The 17,869-nt window shown below is 49.3% G+C and overlaps 1 protein-coding gene across 2 annotated transcripts in view; it reads right to left on the bottom strand.

Moving 5' to 3' along the window:
• Positions 1–4,521: 4,521 nt before the first annotated feature.
• Positions 4,522–17,869, bottom strand: part of SRGAP3 (SLIT-ROBO Rho GTPase activating protein 3) — a 253,632-nt gene continuing 240,284 nt past the window's right edge. The window contains exons 19-22 of one of the 2 annotated variants that reach the window (XM_003785468.2): positions 14,739–14,919; positions 13,344–13,493; positions 11,045–11,372; positions 4,522–6,447 (exon numbers count right to left, since the gene is read on the bottom strand). In XM_003785468.2, coding sequence (XP_003785516.1) covers positions 6,034–6,447; positions 11,045–11,372; positions 13,344–13,493; positions 14,739–14,919 — 1,073 coding nt within the window. In that variant the 3' untranslated portion in view covers positions 4,522–6,033. The remainder of the gene's footprint in view (positions 6,448–11,044; positions 11,373–13,343; positions 13,494–14,738; positions 14,920–17,869) is intronic. The other variant, XM_003785467.2, reaches the window with a different exon arrangement.

Below are 17,869 nucleotides of genomic sequence, written 5' to 3'. Positions count from 1 at the left end.
TATAAAAGCAGAGCCCTCATGAATAGATTAACATCATTAATGTGGGAGTGGGTTAGTTATTGTGAGTGCAGGTTGTTATAAAAGGGAGTCTGCCCTTGCGTTCTTTCTTTTCCACTTTCTATTATGTGAAAACCCTGGCCAAATGCTTGTGCTATGCTCTTGGACTTCCCAGCCTCCAGAACCATAAATTTCTTTTCTTTATAAATTACCTGGTCTGTGTTATTGCACTACAGCAACAGAAAATTAATGAACTTAGTGGCATAACAGTGGACTCCTGAATTAACAAGAGACTGCAACTTGAGTGGTTTTGATGGGAATGACAAGAGTGGCTGAGGCTGGCAAAAGATCTTGTTCTTTTCTGCAAAGAGGCCCTTGCTTAAAGACTCACCAGAGATTTCATCAGAAAGGACAGGCCCTGGAGTTGCAGCAAGCTACCTTAATGAAGAGGTCCTGTCTCCAATCCTGTTGTAATGAGCATAAACATGAGAAGCAGCATGATAAACTGTAAAGACCATAGCTTTGGAGTCATACAGGCTGCGTTCCAACTCTGGCTCCTCCACTTAGCTAATCTGGGGCAAGCTACTCAATCTCTCAGAGCCTCAGTTTTCTCATCTGTAGGATGGAATATGATAATGGGACTTATCTTCAATGGATGTATTGAGAATCCATGAGAAACACTGGCTGAAAAAGTGTTTAATCTGGTGCCTGGGACAGAAGTAGTGGTCAATAAACAATTCACACACACACATAAACAAAAATCCAAGTGGCTGTGTTACATGTGTAGACAACAAACACTAAAATGTTGCATATGCCTTGACATAACTGTATCAAATGGCCCCCTGGCCATTTGTTGTCTTAAACTTTTGAAGACACTTTCTGCATATGAAAGCTCCTGCCCCCAACCTGCCTTTGCTTTGACATTTCCAGTCGGTTTTCCCAGCAGTCATCCTGTAGTTACCCTCTGCAATTAGTCTTCCCCATAACTTTGATCTTCACTTTGTTGGAGCTGAGCTACAGCGCACTTGAGAGCTGGTTACGCTGGTTACTGGGGGAAGCATGCAGACAGCGCGAATTGGAGAGTAGGAACTCTAGCTGAGACCTCTCCACCCCACGATGTGCCACCTCACCCTCTCAAAAACCACTGGATCATGTTTGAGAAAAGTTAAGCTGTTTTATTTCACAGGATAGCTCCACGTCAAACCAGCAGGCACCATCAGAATGCGCAACAGAGGATCCAGTCAGACACTCTACAGGACGGGCGTTTGGTCATAAGGTAGAGAAACGATATCCGGGAGAGGGCAACACTTATCATCACATGGGGACAGGCAACCAGCAATTTCCTAGGGTGGTTTTGGTTTGTTTTTCCTGTCACAATTTGGGGAAGGAACCAAAGGAAACAAAATAGACCAGCCACTCTGAAGCAATCAGAATCAAACCTATTGCCAAACCATGTAAACAGTCACACTGCCGGGGACTAGGGCCTGAGCAGAAACTCAAGCCGGGATCTACTTCCATCCAAGGAAGGAGAAGTGCACTCTGGTTGTTCTGGTTCAAGGAACAGCTTTGTTATTTGCCTGGGACAGTTCACACAGAAAGGAGGTGTCAGCAAGGGGCAGCGATGGCCATTTGGCCAGTCCCAGAGGATGGGACAGCGGGACACTGGCAGCTCAACCTCAGAGAGGCCAGGAGGACTGAGACCTGACAGCCAAGTCCCTTCTCTCAGCTCCCCTGGGCAGCTTTGGGTATGTGGGGAATTCTCTACATGGCTGCTCAGAAGAGAGGAGACCCCAGAGAACCGGGGAAGTTGACATGAAACGTCAGCATTAGCTCTGCATAGCAGAAATCGGCTAAGCAACACCTCGGCTCACCCCCTCCTGCCTTTTCCTCCCCACGACCCACCCTCCCTCCCAGCCCAACAGGGCCCAGCACCATGGTTGTGAGCCAGCCATTCTTCTTTCTGGGTTTCTCAGGAGAAGGAGGCATTTGCTCTAAAGTGGAACCATCTGGATGTATGAAAAGTTAGGAGTAGAAAGACTGAGAGGAAGAACCATCACATCAGTCTTCATGGTTTTCCATTAGCTGTGTACGTGCACCAAGTGCCTGATAATGACCAGGTCACGAAAAGTCCTCCACATTCATGCCTCCTGCATGAGAAAGAAATACACCCCACAAGGCACTCCAAGGGACCCCAGCAGAGAAGAAAGCCCTACGGAAAGGCCTTTCCCCACACTGGCTCCCCTTCGGGTACCACAAACCAGTTTTAAGTGTTTGTAAGGCAGATCTCTGAACTGCTGGTTCCAGCCGATAGCCAAAGGATGGCTCCATTTCCCTGTGTCTCTTCCCACTCTGATTTCTTCATTGAATAGAAACCTTTCATCCCTTGGGAATCCATTTCTCTCCTGCCCCCTGGCCTGGCGACTTCAGAGAAAAGACTCCCAAGTCTAATTCCCAAGCCCACAATTCCCTCCAATTGTGTGCACTCTGTCCGGGGTTCAAAAGGCGCTTCAAGGTGAGAAATCGTTAGCACTGAAAACAAGGAAAGGCAAGAATTTTTCATAGAATCCCACAGCTCAGAGCAGCTCTTTAAGAGGAAAAGGGAAGAAGGGGGGAGTAGGGTAGGAAGCACAGCTTGTTCTCAATTTTATCCAAGAAAGTTCTTTAGCGGCAGCTGGGCCACAGGCCCAGGAAACTAGACCAGGAATTAATTGTCTTTGGTCAGTTTTAAATGAACATCTTGCTGGTTCATTCCTAAAGTAGACTGAACATCGGTTATACATAAAGACAAAAGGCTTGAGCTCAGGATAAGTCGAAGGTTAAGAAATCATTCCGTGAAGCAAACAAACAAACAAAAAAAATGCCCGTTATCAACTAACTGATCAGTACAGCTTTCAATAATGATGATGAACAAGTAGGTAAACACCACTTTCCCTTGTACAATTGGTTATATTGAGGACTACTAACTAGGTTACTACATTTCCCCCACACTCACTGTACAGTTAGGTTTCTGGTATTTGTTTTTACATTGATCTATCTACTAGGTGCAAAGATTTGGTGAGTGGCATTGGCTATAATTTAATTGTAGCCTTTTGAAAAATTACAGTTTCACATTTGAACAGTTACTTTCCAGCATTTAAGCAAATACAGCAATATATAGTGGACTTAAACAGGCAGGAGTCAGGAAAAGAATGCCAACGTTCAGTGAATGTGGATGGGACTGGGCCATGTGCAGGGTTAACTGAGATGTGCCTGGAGCCAAACGGGGAAGCGGGGAGGCAGGAAGTATTTTTCCACTTGGTTCGGGTCAGACTTGCTGCTGGATGAGTGGGGACGTGTCTGCCGTCTGTGCATGCACGTCCCTAAAGGTAAACTCACCAGCCATTCCCCAATGGGAAAAAATAGGTGCTGAAAGAAAACAGCATAGGCTCAGCCTCCAGGGAATTCAGTGAACGTAAGGAAAAATGAAATCAGTTGATTCGGAGAAAAATGCACGCCGTCTGACTGGTTTTACGTCTACTGCGGCAGAAGGCAACAGATTCGTCTACTCAAATTTTTGCATTTCATCTAGTAGTCATGGTAGAGAAATGTGACACTTCACACGGGAGGCTACTGATTTTAAGGTCTCGGAGTGGCTCTGGGGTAGAAATAGAAAGTCTTGTATCATAGCTGGACAGCATTAGCATCCTTTTAAGTAAAAATAGGTGAATTTAGGAGCCTTATGCAGCCTCTACCCTCGGCCAGCTGACAAACCCTGGGCAAATCACAAAACATAGCCCAAGGCCTTATTCTCCCAAGCTGTAAAATGGGGTTGTCTTTATGTGCTCTGGGCCTTTCGTATCCAGGTGCTAAAAGAGAAAGATGGCTTTGAGCAAAACAAGGGAGGTCAAGTTTGTCCTTGGCCTCTCCCTGACATTCTCTTTTTGTACCTTTTCTTAATTCTTCCTTCCACTGGTCTCAAGTCCAGTCCCTCAGACAAGATAGAACAGTTTACTACTCCCACATACCCAGGTATCAGTCACTTACTAGGTCCCTCCCTTTGGGTGTATTTAGCTCCATACGGAGGACCAGGGGAGAGGGTAAAACTTAATCTGATGGGTTGATGTGCTAATGATGGAATTCAGGGCTTTTAGTCAGCTGGTAGGAAAATTGCACCATCTTATTCCTAATCGATTAGGAGGTTTCAAAAAGGTTTGGATGGTGTTAGACCTAAAAGACTTACCATACTAATGATAATCACAAGAGTAATAATCGTATTGGTACCGCGTTGTCCCTTCTGCACAGCCTGTCCACTTCCTTTTGATCTTTATTTTCCTCATTTTATAGAGCAGAAAAGTGAGGCTCCATGAAATGGAATGACCCGCCCCAAATCACCCAGTGTTGGCTGGGACAGCAACTCTGCACTTTGGAACCTAAACCTCAATGGCCTCGGAGAGAGGGATAGAGATGGAACCTGGGGACAACAGGAAGGGGACTGGGCCTGGCTTTTGCAGGGGAGCGCGGGGGGGGGGGGCAGTAAAAGTGCCCTCCCTGGAAAACAAGAGCTCAAAGGAGGAGGTGAAATGGTGAAATGGAATCTAATAAGAGTGACCCAAACGCCTTTTCCCAGCCGAGAGGCGGAACCTGGCAAGTTCTCCTTGAAGATCATGCACCCGTCTCTATCATCATGTTCTCATCTACTTCAAATGCTCAGGAGGGAGTGGGGAAGGGGACACTCACTAGGAGAGGGGAGGGAGTGAAGCTCTTTCTCTTGTATAAACTGAACCATCAGTGTTCGCTGGGACAGAAAGTGCCAAGGAGAATCCCCTGCTCCACCCGGGTCTGAACTGGGCACTTACAGCTGGTGCACTTCACGCAAGAGGGCACCAGCCAAAGCGCCGCACAGCCTGATTTTAAATGAAAGCGATGTGACTCAAAGCCTCCTTGCCTGTTTAGTTCCAAATCTGACACAATATAATTAGTAGAACGAGGAAAAGAAAAATTTAAATATTTTGAGAATGATATAAGTTAAACCTCTATAGTTACCACAGATTTATTCCTACAGCGTCTCTAGGTTTTGAAGTATTCCACACCACTGTATTTTTTTTTTTTTTCCCAACCACGTGTAATACTGTGCTACAGACGGGGCTTAGGTTTTCACTATCCCGTTTCTACACACAAACACAAGGATGCGGTGGTCAGGGGTCTTCTCGCCAACTTCTCCCATGCCTTCGGGGGTACAGTTGGCCTTTGGCCTCCGGGTGGATGGGCAGGGTCTCTGGGGTAGGTGGGGGGAGGGGACTGTTTTCTATGAAGGGTTCCCCACCTCTAGGAGCAGCCTGCTTGGGGTGCTGCCTGCCCCACCCTCTGTGAGGGGCAGACTGTTCTGGAAGGCCACGACTTCTGGAGACAGTGGGAGACTGGTTGTGTTTTCTGCAGGTTAGTGGTCTATTGCTTCACTCGCAGTTACTATGGGCTTCTAAATTCTCCCAGAAAAGTCCCTGCAAATCCCACCAAATAACTCAGTGGGAGATGTTTGGTGGCATGGGTCTGAGGTAAATCTAAGTTTCATAAAAAGAAAAAGGAGATACTATATACATTTAGTATGTGTGTGTCCAAATCTAGTATATGTATAGAGATGCATAAATATATATATATACACACACACCTACTGACACATCCGTACATATATGTGTATATCGCACACACATATACACACACATATAGGTCTGCAGAGAGCACGTCGAGAGGAATTCCAGTGATATGCGGAGAGCCACGTAGCACTTTGCCTGGATCTTGGGGAACACTGGTGGGGCTGCTCTTGCTCCAGCACTCCTCGGGGTGTCCGTTCACACAGGAGAGAGGTCCGTGGGATTCCCATGGCTGAAGGTGAGCCGCAGCCAGCGCCTGGCCCTCGGCTCTGCAAGGACGCTCGGCGCCCCCAGCCTGACCGCTGCCCCACAAGGCCGCCGGGATCACTGGGAAGCCCGTGGAAGCCACCCGGCCACCCTGGGCCGCGCTGAGCCACGGTGGGCCGCGGCGGGGCCGCCGGTCCTCAGGTCACATGGTGCCCGACTTGTCTGCGGAGGTGTTGGGGAACATCTTCTCGGTGGGCGTCACGGCCGGGCTGCCCACGCCCGAGCTGCTGCTGCTGCTGGACCGATGCTGGACCACTGGCCGCACGGGCCGCATGGGGGGCGGGCGCAGCTGGGCGCCGGCCAGGCGGGCGGACAGGGCCGGCTTGAAGGTGGTCATCATCTCGGTGGAGGAGCTGCTGCTGCGACGCATGGCGGCATCGGGGTCGCGGATGACGATGGTGTGCAGGGGGCTGGCGGGTTCCGAGCTGATGGGGCCTGGCGGGTTCTTCAGGGGCTCCAGGGTGTCCAGCACCACATCCGGCGCCTGCTTGACCGTGTTCTGCCTCTCGAGTTCCCGCAACTCGTGCAGAGCCGTGCTCATGGTCTTCTCGATGTCCTGGGGACAGAGAGCACGGGGATCAGCAGAGGCCACAGGCCTAGGGGCCGATCCCCCCTGTCAACAAACCTGCTTGGGGGCCTTTTTTTTTTGGAGACAGAGTCTCACTTTGTCGCCCTGGGTAGAGTGCCACGGCGTCACACAGCTCACAGCAACCTCCAACTCCTGGGCTTAGGCGATTCTCTTGTCTCAGCCCCCCGAGTAGCTGGGACTACAGGCGCCCACCACAACGCCTGGCTATTTATTGTTGCAGTTCGGCTGGCGCTGGGTTCGAACCCCCCACCCTCGGTATATGGGGCTGGCGCCCTACCCACTGAGCCACAGGGGCCGCCCTGTGGGCCTTCTTAGGGAGGTTTCCAGGGAGCCTAATGGCTGGAGTAGAGACTAAGATCCCAGGGCGTCTTACCACCACCTGGGAGAATCAACGTGGGTATCCCCTACGCCCCAGGAAACGGACTTAGTAAGAGCAAGTCAGACTCCTAGTTAAGAGGGCAGGTTCTGGAATCAGACTCGGGTTCAAGTCCTCTGCCATTTCCTTTCTATGTGACCTTTGGCAAGCTTCATTACCTCTCTGGGCCTAAAGAATCCTCATTTTTAAATTACAGATAATTATAATACACTTCAGGGGGTTGATGAGTCTATTAAATAATATGGTTCTTGTTAAGAGTTTGGCATGACACCTGGCTCAGAAAAAGCACCAGAATTATTGATAATGACAATAGCAATAACAGCTGATGCTAAGCACCAACCCTAACCCTTTCCACAAATAATTCATTTAATCCTCATACTTATGAGATAGGAACTGCCATTATGCTCATGTCACGCATGAGGAAACTGAAGCTCAGACTGGTTAAGTAATTTGCCCAAGGCCAAACAGCTAATGAATAGCACAGCTCAAGTCTAAACCCAGGCAGTTTAGTATTATTTAAAAACAAAAACAAAGGTAGCACCCTTAGCTCAGTGAGTGGGGCACTGGCCACATATACCAAGGCTGGCAGGATCGAACCCAGCCAGGCCAGCTAAAACAACTGCAAAAAAAAAAAAAAAAGATAGGCAAGTGTTGTGGCGGGTGCCGGTAGTCTCACTTACTTGGGAGGCTGAGGCAAGAGAATCACTTAAGCCCAAGAGTTTGAGGTTGCTGTGAGCAACCTCAGCATTCTACCCCAGGTGACAGCTTGAGACTGTGTCTGAAAATAAAAAATAAATAAATAAAAACAAGAACAAAAAACAACTAAAAAAAAAACTTGTCCACAGAAAAATTAGTTCCAAGTTATATATCTGAATGTTCACAATCTCTATCCCAAAATAGTGACTTGCTACTTTCTTCTCTGTATCATAACATTTTTGATTTTTAAAATATGGAAATTTTGAAAAGCAAGAAAAATCTTAGTCTGTTTAATTTCTAAGGATGTTACATGTGAGCACTCATCAGTATGCGAGCACTCTGAAGGACCCAGGAGGAGAAACGGCACCCCCAGGCCAGCCTGGGCAGCTTGCTAAGACTCCTGTATCCTCAAGGCAGAGACCACACCAATTTAACCCAGGAGCCCTCAGAGAGGACACGAGACCTTGGACTTCTGAGTGAAAAGACTTCACAGCCACTCGCTGGCCGTGCAACCTTGAGAAGGAGTCAGTCACTTTGCACCACACTTTCCCCTCTGTGTTTACTGTGAAGATGGAGGGAGATGATGGATGTGATGAAGATTTGTAAACTGCCAGACGGTGGGTTGCAAACCCCTCCTGGCCCAAGTGTCCTTGGTTCCCATGACTGTTTACAGGGATGCTTTCACATCCAACTGACACAAGAGGACCTGTTTGAGGGCACAGGGAGGGATATTGCTAAAAACCACCACTGGCAGGTGCTTTGCACAACCTCACAGAGGAATGATAGTAAGACAGGCTCGATTTCAGCTTGATTTTCCACAAATCCTGAAAAAAACCTGAGTCTGGTGAGATGGATGGGAGTGGAGTCCAGCGATGCTGTGGCCGGACTCTTCCCCACCCTCCTCTTCCAACTGTCCTTCCCCTGTCTGCAGGTGGCCTCGGCCTACCCTGGACGGTGGCTCCGATCTGGCCACAGTCAGGCTCCCAAGCTCTTACTCACTCACTGTCCCAGCCAACCCTTTCTGCTCTGTTGAGGAGCTATCGATGTCCCACTAAGCTAATGTTACCTTTTATGCCAATTTTAGTCCTTGTCCCAGGACACTGGGAACTTTAAGAAGGGGCTTTTGTGCCTTATCCAAAAGGATGTGATGTGTTGGGGAATGGGGGGTGCTGCAGAAAGGGAGAGACAGCAGTCCTGTCCCTGGTTCTGCCACACCCCGGTCCCACAGTGACACGGCAGCTTTCCATGAGCCACCCTGTCATCACCCACTCTGCTTGAATTCAGTCCCCTAATGACTTCACTATTCTCTGTTTGCTCTAGTCCAGCATGAGCTGTGAGGTGAAACTTGAGTAAATAAAAAATAATTACCTCCTCTCCACCACCGTCCCCCAGGCCCCCCACCACTCTACCCTGGCAGAGCATGCGCAGAGATGGAAAGCTCAGAGAAAGCAGCTGAGTTGTTTAGGCAGGAGCCTCGCATTAGTCTGAGGGGTGAGTCCCCAGAGCAGAGCTTCAGAGAGGCACTGGGGGCAGGGTGGAGAAGGCTTCTCACCTCCTCCCAGAGTAAATCTTCCGCTTCTAATGGTTGTGTTTCAAGTTCCCCAAACAGGCTCTTTAACTGGGTTCAAATCTAAATCCTAACAGACATGTTGAGAACAGAGAATTTGGGGTAACTCTGCCTACTACTTTGGGTCTCCAACCCACTGCTCCCCTTTGCAGCCTGCAAAGTCAAGGACTCATCAGAGCTAATGCTGAGCAGGCCATCCTGGACTATTTACATATTGTTTACCACGCTGTCCCTTTTGACCTTGGTCAGCAAAAGGGGATTTTGATGGCAGATATCCAATTAGAGTGTAGACCCCTCTGCACACTGAGGCGTCTACACACTGCATGTAGCAGTCCCCAGGTGCATTCTTTGGGCTGGTCTTGCAAAATGCTCCATGAATGAAGGTCAAAGAAGTCCGGGAGATGGGATGTTCCCTGTTCTCTTTCTTGGAGATTCACAATGCACATCCACATATGTAAAAGTTCTAAGAAGTCTTGCAAATTAGCCATTCACCTCGGTCAGAGCAGCAATCTCAAAGTTGGTTGACCACAGAAACACTTATTTTCCACCTACCTCCTACCATCCCGTGGATGGGACCTACTTTCAGAAACAGCGCTCTTAAACTGCATTTGGTTCTTTACTATGGGAAGGGCTCTGGGCCAGGCCTCAGGCAGCCCCCCAGCATGACTGGTAGAACCTTCCAAACTGGTCAAGTTTCCAGATGATGGTGGCTGCTAGGGTGATGCTCCTTCAAGGATGGAGGGACCAGCAGGGAGCCGGCTTCCTCTGCTGGATGCATGCCAAGGCATTAATCTTCAGGGATCCCGAGAGCGGGCATCAGGACACGTGGCAGAGCTAGACCCCCATGTGTGGACAGAAGTTCTAGTTGCTAGGTGCATTGTGTCCTCCCTTGAACCTCCCTGGCCTCCACTGAGACTCAGCCCATACAACCTTTTCCCCTTCCCCTGTTGAACAGGGGACAAAAATCTCCACAATAGAATTCTCACAGCCCAGAAGGCTCTGCTTTGTTGCTGGGGGGAGGTTACATAATGGGTCCCCACCCCAAATTCCAAACAGGAAAGAAAAAAGGGAAACTTTTAGAAATATGACCGAAGTGTCCAAAGCACATGCTATCAGTTATATAAACTGTTAAACAAATCACAGCTCTATTCGTGTAAAAACCAGGTAAATTTCTCGTCCAAATACAACAAATAAATTAAAAGCAAACGAAAAAACCTATATTTGCTTTGAAGACTCTGGACATTCTTCCCTTCCAGCTTCAGCTATTTAGTTCTTCCTACCCTAGGTTTCAGCTTGTGTCCACCCCAGGGATGTCTCTCCCTCCTAGGTGGAACCCCCACATTTTAGGCTGTGTGGTACATGCTGTGTACCACTCCTTACAGGCACCCAGTCCAACTGCTATTTCACAGCTGTGTGTGTCTGTTGGTTGATGTCCCTCTCTTCTCAGAACTGTAAGCTCTGTGTGCACAGGGACTGAGTCCATTTTAAGTCTTCATTATACTATCAGTGCCCCGCGTGGTGACTGTCACACAATAGATGCTCAATCAATTGTCAATGAATGAATAGATGAATGAATGAACAGAGGAATGGATGAATGAGTAGATGAATGAATGAATAATTCGGTCAAGTCATCTTGTAGAGATACCTACCATTACCCCATCCCCGTTATCCCCTCTCCAGCCCTGGACACTGAGGGTGTTCAGACTTTGCAGAAACCCTAACCAGCAGCTGCAACCCACCAGCTTCTGCTCCCAAGGGAGGCCCAGCTGGGGAAAGGGCAGCCAGCTCCCTCTCTCATCAACAGGCTTAGCCTTGAGCCTGGAATGGGGTCATCAAGGTGGTTTCCCAATCCACAGGTTCCCATCCCGTTGCCCCTCAGAGGGGGGTCTTGGTTGGTCCCAGCCTGCCTTCCCACTGGCCCTTACTTCTGCCAGGGCCTCAGCCTCCAGGGACTTGTGGTCCCCTAGGCTGCTGTGTCTTGTGGAGCTGCAGGTCGACCTCATGGAGTGCCCTTCGGAGAGCGCCTTCTTGTCAGGGTAGTTGATGCTGCCGGCACTCCCAAACGTCGCCATCCTCCGCTTCTCGGGGCTCTCGATCCTCCCTCGGGTGAGGGGGATTTTGTGGGGGCTGCTGGGGCAGGCAGCAGCCCGGGGTGGCGTGTCTATGCTAGGGCCCAGGCCCCGTGGTGGGCTGTGTGTGTCGCCACCGCTTCTGCGCCTGGGGATAGCCGCTCCATCGGATCGTAACCGCACTCTGCAAAGGAGCCAGGGGCAGGGGGCATGGGGCAGAGGTCAACCCTGGCCAAGTCTCGGAAGGATCTGCCAACCCCCATGCCAAACACTACGTGCTAGTCTAGGGAGCCAGTACAGTAAAGCCTCGTTCAGCCAGATACTACAACTCTGCAATGAAAGGACAGGCTTAGCACACAACTCGGTAATAGGGGGAGGCCTAATCTGCACCCACAAAGTGATTTGGAACTCGGTGCTTCCAAGCTGCAGACAGCAGTGATGCTATCACAAAATGAATCCTGTCTCCATGTTAAAGCCAGGAGGATTTCAACCTGGAAAAGCTTTGGTGCTAGTTTGGCCCACAATACATTCTGAAGCAGTTCAGACACTTCTGAGAATGAGCATCTAGTTGGTCTGAAGCATTGAGGCTTGACTGTACCAAAGTCACTAGTACCCCACAAGCAAAGGAGAGGCCCCTGGGACCTGAACACACCTATCCTCAATCTCTCCAGAAAAGGATTATTTCTAAGAGGCTTTTTCAGATCTTGGACCACCAGCCATTGAAAAGTAAGCACTGTGTCACTGAATAACCCCTGCAGGGATTCGAATGTGATCAGGAAGGCCAGCCCTCACCCTGCGTCTGCTGCAAGCTGTCCTGCATCCTCTTTCAGGTCCACCTTTTTAATCTGTTAAATGGGCATAATATTCCGTGCCCACCTTCAGGTCAATTTGAAAGCACATTGAAGATAAACAGTTCTACACATAAGAGATTTGGCTGCATCCTATGGAATCACAGGGAGGGGACGGAAGGCTGGATGTGGCCAGGGGGAGGGGGGAGGGTGGTGTGTTGAGAATGGATTTTGACTAGAGACCAAGTTCAACGTGGCCAGCTGTACTTTGGATCCCAGTGCCAGCAGCCAAGCTAAGCAATGCCGGTGAGAGCCCCAACAGGGCCAAAGCAGAGGAACCAAAGAGAAGTATTAAGAAAACAAGAACAGAAAGAAGGGAGACAAGGGAAGTAGGAGGCAGAGGAAAAGAGGCAGAAGATATGGTCCTCCTAGAAGGCAGAGGACCAGGACGTTTTCATCTACCTGTCCCCGTCTTCCACCTCCTTGCCCTTCACTGTCCTACCATCACAGTGCCCTGAGCTATTTACTAAACTTAAAAGAATATGCTGAAAAGAGGCTGAATTAGGACATCTGCTGTGTTCCCATTGCAACCGATTTTTTATTTTTTGGCTTTATCTGCAAACACCCACACATGTGAGTTTGTCACATGACCCCCTTCCACTGGAAAAAACATAGCTTATCACATTTTGTGAGTCTGATTTAAAAAGCAGTAAGAAACTGTCAGCTTTTCTTTTTCTTTTCTACTTATTCCCTCATTTATCATTTTAAGAAGCATGTAATCTGGAGTACACCTGTTCTCAGAAGGATGCTGTAGCTCCTTGCCTGGGAGAAAGGTCATGTGACACAGCCCCACCCACACATGGGGAATAAAAACTTGGGCAAATCTGCTCTCACCAAAAAAGTGGGTGGAGTCGAGTGTCAATTTCTCCCAACACATGTGTAGGTGTGGGTTTTCTGTTTGTGTGGTGCATTTCAGAGAGCATTGTGCTTTTATGTGTTAAATATAACAACTCAGGTCTTCAACAGAAAGCTGGGAGGAGATGCAGGAACTGGAGAGAGGTGGGAAAACACTTGCCAGTTTGCATCTCTCTCTCTCTCTCATTTATTATTATTATTCTTGTTTAAATACAAAGCAACGAGTTCCCAACACGTCTTTCCTCCTCCTCCTCCTCCTTCCCCTGCCACCCAGGCCAGATCATTTCATACCCGGCATTCTGGGGCCAATGCCAGGCTAGCCAGGGTGCCCATCTCCTGGAGAACAAGGAGCTACAGCCTCCCACTTCTCTCCTCCCCGCCCCCTGGATTCCCCTAAGTCAGATTTGAGCAGGCATGTCACTAGCAGGACAAAATGAACCCACATTTCCTACCGGCCCATCACCCCCCCAAAGCCGTAATCCGAGATGTGCTCTGTGGGGGACTGGAGGTCATTTTTGGAGGAGGCCTTGTCATCCAACAGTGGTCCGCTGCTGGCCTCGCTGTCAGCCTTCTGGCTCAGGCTGTCGGAGAAGGCATCATCCCTAGGGAGAAGACAGACATGAACTGGAGGTGCCTCCTGTGGGAGAGCCCAGATGGACAGGGCTACTCGATACCTGAGGGGCTGAATCAACACACACCTTACCGCTAATCTGTGCCCACAGCTCGGGAGGATACCTCTGCCCACTCACGGGCTTCCTCTCGTGCATACCCATGGCAACGCTCCTGGAGTCAGTTTCCACAGCAGGAGGCCCTCTTTCCTCCCACCATCCCTCCTCCTCTCTGCTCCTCTAGCCAGGTCTCACCCAGGCCTCTCTAACCTAGGACAAGCTATGTGCTGAAGGGAGGATGGGAGAAATGACAGGAGGCGTGTGCAGGGTGAGTGCCCAGCTCGCAGCCTCTGTCTGGCTCCATGAGGAATAGTTTAGGGCTAAGCAAGCCAGGAAGGAGGTGCCTCCATCCCTTACCTCCCCACCCAGGGCTTGGGACAATTGTGAGGTGGCTTACAGCCTGTCAGAGTGCTCTGGCAGCCTCCCTCCACCCTCCTTCCAGCCTTCTCCCTTCTGTGACTTTCTCCTGCCCTCAGCTACCCGGGGACATTGGGAGGCAGCCAAAAGCCCTCCACTATGGCATTCCTTCTGTGCTTTGCTTGGCCCAGGCCTTTCTCCCATCAAAACATAGGCTTTTAAGTCCCCTTCCCTTGAGGTCTAGCTTGGAGGCTGCTTCTCTGGCAAATCGGTTCAGCTGAGCCTGTCCAGAGCTCATAGGGAATGTGGGCCTTTGTGGCTCTCAAAGGAATAGACAGCATAGACTTTCTGTGGTAGGCATTTGGGATGCAGGGCTCTTTTTTTAAGCCCTGAAAGTATAAAAATATAGTATAAAAAAATTAACTGGAAGTGAGGGCATGGTGTTTTTGCCCATCCCCTGAGACAGCCCCCTCTGGAATGTAGAATGGTGGACAGTTGAGGAGGTGATGGGCTGGCTACTGCTTCAAGGCAGGGCCAGGAGGAGGAGGCACTGGAGGCCTCAGAGAGTAATGAATCCTGGACCAGGATGCTGGGCCAGGGGCAGCAAACATTGTCTCTATATTCAGAGAGATGAGAAATTTGCATATTTGCTAAATGGATCACCATTTAAAGGGAATTAGATCTAACTCACTGGTAGAGAAGACCAAGCATGTACCAGGGAGAGCAGGTCTTAGGCATGCAGCCCTGCACCCCTTCCAGGGCCCAGTCCAGACATCACTGACCTATTACATCACCTTTACAGAAGGTCCCCCTCTCACTCACATGTCCTGCACCACTATGTACTGATGAGGGATGAGTCCGTCCACGCCGTTGTGCCGGCCCTCCCACCAGTCCTCCGAGGCGCGGTGGTAGAGGAGCAGTGAGGCCCCCTTCTTGAAGGACAGCTCACGTGGGGACCGTCCCACATAGTCAAACTTGGCGATAGCCTCAATCTGCTCCACTTCTGGAAGGAAAGTGAGGGAAAGAGCATCCCTGAAGTCATCAGAGGGGCAGTCCAGGAGCCACACTCAGCTGGCCCTGGCTTCTATGGGGACGGACAGACAGCACACTGGGTGAGGACACATGGGCTAGGGCTTGGCAGCTGAGGCCCACTCTCCACTTTGCAGTCTCAGGCCAGCCCTCCAGGTTCTCAGGATGTGCCGCTGGAGCTGATACCCACATCCTTATTTTCCACTGCCCCTTTGGGTCCCTACTTCATGAGGCTCATTCAAACAACATATGAAGGAATTATTCTTCTACACCTTAACACAAGTTCTGTTTCTATTTTTCCATGAGCCCTTTCCCTCTTTGTCCACTTAAAATACTTTTAGTGGTTCTCAACCTTTGGGGAGGTCAAACAGATGGTGTATGTGGACCCTCATCTGTGCAAAATGTGGTACATGATTTCTAAAGGCTCATTGTTAAGGACTGAATTGTTTCCCAAAAATTTATATGTTGAAGCCCTAACCCTCAATGTAACTGTATTTGGAGACAGGACCTTTAATTAAGGTAACTGAAGTGATTAAAGTTAACTGAGGCCATAAGGGTGGGGCCCTAATCCAATAAGATTGGAGTCTTTATAAGAAGAGGGAGAGACACCCACTATCTCCCTTGCCCCTATATATGGGCTGTTCTCATAGAGCACATAGTTAGGAAGGGAGGCCTCACAAGAGACCAACCCCAGCAGCACCTCAAGCTTGGACTTCTAGTCTCCAGAACTATGAAGAAATGTCTGTTGTCTAAGCCACTCAGGCTATGGCATTTTGTTATGGTAGCCCCAAAAGACCAATACACTCACTCACAGATTTAATTTGGTAGAAGAGGGAATTCTTATTTGCTCCACAGCTCAAGAACATCCACCCGTTAAACATTTAATCTTCTCCAGGCAGTGACAGGCCCTGACAGGCTAAAGCAATGAACACATTTATGGCTTTCGTCCTTGAAGCACTCCTCCTAATCAGCTCTGTCACCTCCTGTCCATGTGACCTCAGGCAGGTCACACAACCTCTGTATACCTCAGGTGCCATACATACTGTAGGGTGTGTTAGGAGAATTGAAAGCTCCTGAACAGAAATGCATAGCTTAGTACAAGCATATACTAGGTATTCAGTTGACGGTAGCTGCCATGACTGTGATTATGTCATTAATGGTTTAGCCTACAGGTAGGTCCAGAGAAGAGACCCAAACTGCAGACCATACAGCTAATGATATTTGAGAAAGAGGCTTTTGGGGGACTAGGAGGATTGTACCTACAACTTATTTCCTCTGTGTTATAGTTCATACCCTAAGGGGTGCCCACGCTAGATAGAAAACTGACTGTGCCTATGTTTTTATATCTTAAGCACTAAGATGTTTAATATTATTTAAGGAATTGTTTTATGTTAATAGAACAAAAGAGTAGCAAAAGCAACCCCTGGTCTCCCGAGTCTGCAGATCATTTCCCTGTACTGAGCTTCCTCGGCACTTCCTATCTGCTCCATTTATTGTGAATGGTTTTGTTTCTGTCTATCCACCTGTCTATCACAGAGTTAAGGTCAAAACATTTATCTTTAGCGCTTTTTAGCTATGTGATCTTGGGCTACTTAGTTCTCCTTTCTAAGCCTCAGTTTCCACATCTGTTAAATGTAAATGACAATAATAGTACCTCCCTATCTTCTAGGGCTATTGGGAGGATTAAGTGAGAACATGAAGTGCTTGCACATTCCCCCAACATACAGCTACTCTGTGTGAGAGTTACACACTTCTTGTTGCTGCTGCTGCTATGATCATTACTAGAGACTGATGAGCTTCTAAGGACCATAGGTGACAATGGTAGACCCACGAGCAGAGGGAGGAAACGCCTTTGTTCATCTTCCCTATCACCCCCAACACACACCAGGGCTCCCCTCTGTAAGCACCTGGCTCAAGATGACCATGCAGTGGCTTTGGGACAAATGCAGTCCCCAGTGACTCAGACAGCCTTCTGCAGGGAGTGGGCCTCACACAGTTAAGTCAGTTTTCCCCAGCTGGCCCCCCTGACAATGTCTTCACATGCTATTCTCACATAGGCTATGGGGGGCTTTGGAGGAGGAAGAAGAAGGTACCCGCATTGCTAAATGGGTCAAATGAACTCAGATCTTGATTCAGTCACCTCCTCAGCAAAACAGGGAGATCTCGATCCCTCTCTCTGCAGCATCTTGAATCTCATACCCATCTCTGTAGCCCATCTGCCTGCCTAGCTACAACACACAGACAGGCCAGAAGGTCTGCAAGACCAGAAGCTGGGCCCAGACTGCTACATGCACTTGAAGGCTCACCCCAGGACTTCCTCTGACCCAGATTCCCCACACTGGTAAAGGTGCTGACCCAGGCAGAGGTTTTCTGATGCTCAGAGGAGCATGGGGGGAGGGGGGGGCTGCCTAGGGTTCCTGGTTTCTGTTTTCCCATCCCCAGACCCTCTGGCAGTCACTGGTGGCCTAGAACTGAACGGGAGGGGAAGGAGTAGCAAATGTACGAGAAGGAAATAGGAGGAACAGGGCTGAAGCACAAGCTAAGAGACAGCACGTGTGTTGGAGATGTCATTACATAACTGTGTGTGGTAGAAACAGTAATAATAGCTACGGCTGATTAGTAAGTCTGTTATTTGGGTTTCTCATGCCTCAAACAGAATATGTGATTCTTCCCCTCACAACTCCCCCATATTCTGTCCCCCAAAGGTATCTCCCTCACCTAAGGAGGGAGATCCCCTCACTGTCTACCCCCTTGCTCAAGTCAAAGCCTGGGCATGGGTCCTGAGGGCCATATCCCTGACCCATCAGTAATTCCTCTAAACTGTCCCCTGGACCTGACCACCCCACTGTGCCACCCAGGGCAGCCCACTGTTTTCCCTCAGTCTGGCCTTGTCAATTTTATACCTGCTTGAGTACAGCCATTTC

The sequence above is a fragment of the Otolemur garnettii genome, unplaced genomic scaffold (genome assembly GCF_000181295.1).
Source record: "Otolemur garnettii isolate 467f Iridium unplaced genomic scaffold, OtoGar3 scaffold00015, whole genome shotgun sequence".
Lineage (NCBI taxonomy): Eukaryota > Metazoa > Chordata > Mammalia > Primates > Galagidae > Otolemur > Otolemur garnettii.
This window is presented reverse-complemented; position numbering and strand designations above follow the sequence as displayed.